We start from the raw sequence: 6,373 nt of genomic DNA, 5'->3' as shown, positions 1-6,373 counted from the left end.
CCCCACCCTCACCTCTACCCTCACCTTCACCCTTTCCCCCTACCCCGGGCTCCTCACTGCTCTGTTTCCATCCCTCCTCTGTGGCCATAACAAATTACCAGAAACCGGGTGGCAGAGGATGACAGGAATTGATTCTTCCTGGGCAGGCTGTGCTCCCTCCGACAGCTCTACGGAGGATCCTTCTGGCCAACTCCAACTGCTGGTGGCTGCATCAGTCCCATCTCTGCTTGTGCCTTCTCTTTGTGTCTGTGTCACATCGTCAGATCTCCCTCGGTCTCTTTTATAAAGACACCCATCACTGGTTTGGGACCAGCCGTAACCCAGGGTGATCTCATCTTGAACTCCTTGACTCAATTATGTCTCTACAGACCCTTTTCCCAAATAAGGTTCCACTCACGGGCACTGGGGTTAGGACGTGGATGTAGCTTCTGCGGGGGCCACAGTTCAACCCCCTATGCTGTCCCTCCTGGGAAGCGACTGAGGGACCTGAACCTGCCCTAAGTCGAGGAGTATCAGAGGGTGATGGGGAAGAGGAAGGTGGGTCATTGTGTTGATTTGTAAACAAGGGAGGAAGGTGAGCCGGGATCTGCCACCTGCCCTTACAGAATGACCGGTGAGATGCAGAGCTGCTGTTAGTTCCTAGTCAGCTATTCAGAGGCTCAGTAATCAGGTAATAATAATGACATCAAATAAAGGCACCTCCAGAAAATTGATCAGGTTATGTATGGATTTCTTTCTCTCTTCCAAAATGAAAATTGCCTTATTGGTTCCATTATAAAATCAGACCATGATACATGTTCATTGTTAAATTATCAGGCGATTCAAAAGGTAAAAAGAGTAAACATCCCCCCAGATTCCACCCCTGTGATGCTCGTGCTTGACACTGGCCCGTTTCCTCCTGATGTTTTTCTGGGTGTGGAAGAACAGGATTCCTCCCACCTGTGGGTGTGCACCCACTCATGGGCCGAACTGCCACACCCAGCTCCACACCCACTTCCACACCCACTGCCACACCCAGCGCACAGGCGGAACCACCACACCCAGCGCATGGGCCGAGCCACCCTTGGCAGCTATTGTGTGGCTGACGTCTCTCTTTTTTTTTTTTCAGACAGAGTATCACTCTGTCACCCAGGCTGGAGTGCAGTGGCATAATCTGGGCTCACTGCAGCCTCTGCCTCCCAGGTTCAAGTGATTCTCACGCCTCAGCCTCCCAAGCAGCTGGGATTACAGGCGCGTGCCACCACACCCAGCTAAGTTTTGTATTTTTAGTAGAGACAGAGTTTTACCATGTTGGCCTGGGTGGTCTTGCACTCCTGACCTCAAGTGATCTGCTCACCTCGGCCTCCTAAAGTGCTGGGATTACAAGAGTGAGTCACCACGCCCAGTCTGACCTGTCTTGTTTTTGTCTTGTTTCATATTTTGGATCTTAGGCTGTGTGCAGGTGTCAGTGTGGCAGGTGTTCTCTCACAGGGATTAGCCCCTGTGCCCTGTCACCTTAGGGGCAGTGTGCTCCCCAGGAAGAGCGGCCTGACTGCCATCCCCAGCCGCAGGTGTTACCAGCTGCTCCCGCCGCAGCCATCCCAGGCCCCAGCAGGAGGCGATTTTTCCCTTTCAGCGCCCTGCTGAGCGTCTCTCTGCTCCTCTCTGTCTCAGCACGAGGCTAGTGCCTTCGTGGAAGGCCAACTTCGGGCGGTAACCGTGGGGTCTCCCTGCCACAGGCCATGTTTGAGCTGGTCACTTCCGAGGCGTCCTACTACAAGAGCCTGAACCTGCTCGTGTCCCACTTCATGGAGAACGAGCGGATGAGGAAGCTCCTGCACCCGTCCGAGGCGCACATCCTCTTCTCCAACGTCCTGGACGTGCTGGCCGTCAGTGAGCGGTGAGGACGGGGGAGATAGTCACCTCCCTCAGGGCCCTTCTTCATCCTGGGGCACATGCTTGAGACACTGGTGACAAGTGTTTGATACTGGCTTCTCTATGTCCAGATGTTTGGAATGTTCCATAATAAAATATAAATAAATGAACACATAAATCCAAACCACACCACCTCTCCTGGCAGGGTGGCCAGTCACGTCCCCTTGCGTCCCTTCTCTTGAGCACCTGTGCCCCACACAAAGCTCTGCGCTGAGCATCCTGCTGGCCCCAGGGTGGAGTGACACTGAGTCCAGCTCTCTCAAGCATCATACCCATAGTTGGACAGGTTTAAACCAGGCAGGTCCACGGGAGTCTTGTGACAGGGACAGAAGGTGTCCGTGTAAGCTGCTCCTTACCCTAGCAGAAAGTCCCAATGGCGCATGCAGGGCCCCCAGGCCCTGTGCAGGTGCAGCCCTGGATTCCCACGTCCTCACCTCCTGAGTGCGTTTGCCATGGCTGGTGGAAGTGTCTCTGGGAGCTGTGCTTCCAGCAGGGACTGTGTGAAGCCTGGGCTGAGCTGCAGCGGAGGAAAAGTAGACAGACATCTGTCCATTGAATCCTGTGAAAAGGAAAGGAACCGAATTGTGTGGCCAGGGTGAAAGAGCACTTACCTTCCCCAGGGCAGGCCATGGAGTTCTGCAGCCAGAAGCCACATGGGCTCAGCTGGGACAGGGCCTGGTGATCAGATGGGAAACCGAGGTGGGGCCCGGCACAGCCCCGCTCTGAGCAGTGGGGATCTGCTCAGCATCACATGTGGCACCCTGGGAGCTGCTCGCTGTCTGTGGGCCTCCAAGTGGGTCTCTTCTCCGCATTGACACTCTCACTTCTGTTTGCAGACCCCTCAGCCCCTCATGGCAGCCTATTCTAGTGGATTTGGGAGGTGATGGCTGACTGGGGTCAGAGTGGCCCGTGAGACCCCTGGGATTCTGCCGCGGCACTTTTTTTTTTGTTTTTTTTTGAGACAGTTTCACTCTTGTTGCCCAGGCTGGAGTGCAATGGCGCGATTTCGACTCGTGGCAACCTCCGCCTCCTGGGTTCAATTCTCCTGCCTCGATCTCCTGAGTAGCTGGGACTACAGGCGTCCACCACCACGCTCGGCTAATTTTTTGTATTTTTAGTAGAGACAGGGTTTCACCATGTTGGCCAGGCTGGTCTCAAACTCCTGACCTCAGATGATCCACCAGCCTTGGCCTCTGAAAGTGTTGGGATTACAGGCATGAGCCACCGCGCCTGGCCCTGCCACGGCACTTCTGTCTTATGTACTTATTTGTATTTTACTGTGGAAAATTCCAAGCATGCAGAGGTAGACATCCATGTGCGCTGGTCACCAGCATCAGCAGTGGTCAGCCCAGGGGCCAGTCCCCACCCCCCAGGGGACCCTTCTGAAGCAGATTCCCGTGGTCATCTATTTTATCTTCAAACACGTCAGCACACACCTGAAAGGTAAGGGCTCTCGGTGCTCCCAGCGCTATCAGCCCTGTGAAAACACAGTAATTCTTCAAGATGACCAAATACACCACCAGTGCTCGGTGGCCCTGCCGACGGATCTTGTCGGCCTGTACACTCACCACGCGCACTGGTATGTCTAAGTCAGGCTCTCACGCTGCCCTTGGTGAGACAATCCCCCACCCTCCCCCTTGGGCACCCTCCACCCCAAGCCGCTGCCTCTCGCAGGTTCCTCCTGGAGCTGGAGCACCGGATGGAGGAGAACATTGTCATCTCCGACGTGTGCGACATCGTGTACCGTTACGCGGCCGACCACTTCTCCGTCTACATCACCTATGTCAGCAATCAGACCTACCAGGAGCGGGCCTACAAGCAGCTGCTGTGAGTGTGCCCGGCGAGGGGCTGGGGCAGGGGCGGCGCCCAGCACAGCCATACCGGTGCTGGCCCAGGCTCCTTACACGGTGGTGCTTCATGGTCCTTCACCTCTGTGTTCCCAAGGTCCACATAGGCCACCCGAGTTGGCCAGGCTGGTGACAGTATCCCAACCCGGCACGTTCCGGGGTGTTTTGGTGTCACTAGAGAAACATTAGCCCAGCCAGACCCCAGGAGAATCAGCGTAGCATCCACTGGACCTGGATCCAACGGCTGAGCAGAGCACTGTGCAGTTAGAAAAGACCGCGTGAGGTTAAGTGAGGTCACGTGGACAATTCAGAACCCTGGACATCAGAGACTGGGTTTGAACTAGCGACAGGGGCAGGGACGGGGTGGGAAGGAGCCTTGGTGGGGCTCTTGAGCAGCGCTGGGGCATTGATTGCTAAGCTGCCCGTTTTGAAAACTTTCTCTGAGGTTTAGTTGACAAGGTAATTTTCCAGCCAGCGTGCCTCTTCTGAATTCTCTGCACTGAGGTTCGCGCTTCAGTGACTGGGGTTAGCCAGGGAGGCCATCCCGGCTCCGCACAGAAGCACTGAAGGATTTTTCGAGTCGCAGCGTCTGCACATTGCACCTCACTGGCTTTTCCACCAAGACGTGGAGTTCATGGTGCCCGTTTCGAGCCTGAGTCTTTGGGCATTTGGATATTTTTAACAGTTGGTGAAGGAAAATTGGAACTGGAGGGAATCAGGATGCAATTTTGGGGGGATAAACATTGAGAAGGCAAGCACATGGCAGATTAGGAAGCACTCACAGCTCCCAAGAGCCCACGCTGTGGCCCCCGCCAGGCCTCGTGAGCACAGAGGCTGAGTGACAGGCAGAGCGCCCGACCCTGCCGTCCCGCTGTCCCTGCCCTCCCACTGTCCCTGCCGTCCCGCTGTCCCTGCCATTCCTGCTGACATGCATGGGGCTGAGCTCACCTCCAGCTCTCCCAGCCCTCATCCGCGCTGCAGCCCGGCCCACCGCCAAGCCCCGCTGTCAGAAATAGTGCAGGCTGTCCTGTCGATGTCTATAGCCTGCTGCCCATTCCTGTCACTATGTGGGTTTACCTTGCCACGGTTTCCTGCTGGGTGAAATCATCTAATTGTGCGTCTTGGCCACACGAGGAATCCTTGTCCTCCCACAGACAGCATATTGTGCCAAGTCTTCAAGGCCAGGCATGTGAAACCACTATTGTTATTTGACTTGTACGTGAACAGTCTATTTTCCTTTTGAAAAAAAACCCAAAGAAAGAAATCAACATGTTTTCTGAGCCCGTGGGTCGTCTGGATCCTGGGAGGCTGTGAACGGGGAGGAGGAGTCTCCAGTTCATGCCTCCTGCAGCCCAGAGACCTACTCCACGTGTCTGTGTCCCCAGCCAGGAGAAGGCGGCTTTTCGGGAGCTGATCGCGCAGCTAGAGCTCGACCCCAAGTGCAAGGGGCTGCCCTTCTCCTCCTTCCTCATCCTGCCTTTCCAGAGGATCACACGCCTCAAGCTGTTGGTCCAGGTACAGCCTCCTCCTCCTGACCCACAGACGGGGTTTCCCAGGCTTTCCTGTGGTCATTCCGGGGCCCTGTTCCGGGTCATTGGTTTTCTAGGAGGTCTATTGGTTCAACAGATACTATCTAAGCTCCTCCCATGCGTGCCAAGCACGTTCCTGGGCAGTGAGGGCGCCACCCCTGCTCCCAGGGAGCCCCATCGCAGGGGGGACAGACTGATCCATGCACAGCCAGGAAGTGGGCATGGCTGTGGGGACAGCCAAATGGGCCCACATGACAGGGGTGGCTGGCTGGCCACTGCCAGTTGCAGGGGTGGGGGCGGGTCAGGAAAGACACGTGATGTGTAAGCTGAGACCTGGCTGACAGGGAGGAGCTGGTGGGGGCAGGTAGAGGAAAGAACATTCCATGCAGAGGGAACCGCTTGTGCAAAGGCCCCGAGACTGCAAGGTTCATGGCCAGAAAGGCCAGCAGCGAGCTCGGGAGCATGACGGGGATGGGAGTGGGTGTGGAGATGGGGACAGAGGCAGGTCCAGGGAAGACATGGGGTCCTGTCCTCAGTGTGACGGGAGTCACCTGATCGGACCCACTTTTAGGAGCTGGCCCTGGCTGCTCCAGAGGGTGACGGAAACAGGGACGGGGTTACACTGGCCTGTGGGGCTGGGTCGGGGAGTGGGGGCCCGGCAGGGATGTCAGGGAATTGAAATCAGTGACTGGATGAGAGAAGGACCGAGAGTGACTCTTCGGTTTTTACCTTGAGCAGTTTGGGGGTGTGCGGCCATTGCTGAGATGGGGAAGTCTTGGGACATGGAGGACTCGGGATTCAGGGCAGGATGACCTGAGTTTGAGGTGACTTTGGACAGTTCAGTGTCAGAGATCAGAGTTAAAGGGAGAAGTCAGGCAGGACCCGTTGGCATCAAGGTGGTAATTAACGGAAGAGACCGCCAAGGAAGGAGAGAAAGGGGCCTGAGATCAAACTCAGGGACACAGCCAGGCCTAGGAAGGAACAGCGATGAGGGAGGAGGAAACCCACAGAGCTGGAGGCGTGGGAGACTGCGGGGCATGAGGCTTCCAGAAAAGGGAGGCTCCAGCCAGACCCAGAGGCAGG

General features: G+C 56.2%; 1 protein-coding gene across 1 annotated transcript in view; it reads left to right on the top strand.

Moving 5' to 3' along the window:
- Positions 1 to 6,373, top strand: part of NGEF (neuronal guanine nucleotide exchange factor) — a 137,403-nt gene that overhangs the window by 118,315 nt on the left and 12,715 nt on the right. Inside the window, exons 6-8 of the mRNA XM_011980246.1 lie at positions 1,719 to 1,879; positions 3,589 to 3,741; positions 5,147 to 5,276. Coding sequence (XP_011835636.1) covers positions 1,719 to 1,879; positions 3,589 to 3,741; positions 5,147 to 5,276 — 444 coding nt within the window. The remainder of the gene's footprint in view (positions 1 to 1,718; positions 1,880 to 3,588; positions 3,742 to 5,146; positions 5,277 to 6,373) is intronic.

Source organism: Mandrillus leucophaeus, unplaced genomic scaffold, assembly GCF_000951045.1.
Source record: "Mandrillus leucophaeus isolate KB7577 unplaced genomic scaffold, Mleu.le_1.0 Scaffold21, whole genome shotgun sequence".
In the NCBI taxonomy this organism is placed as follows: Eukaryota; Metazoa; Chordata; class Mammalia; order Primates; family Cercopithecidae; genus Mandrillus; species Mandrillus leucophaeus.
Note: the sequence above shows the minus strand (reverse complement) of the source record. Positions and strands in the feature narration are given on the sequence as shown.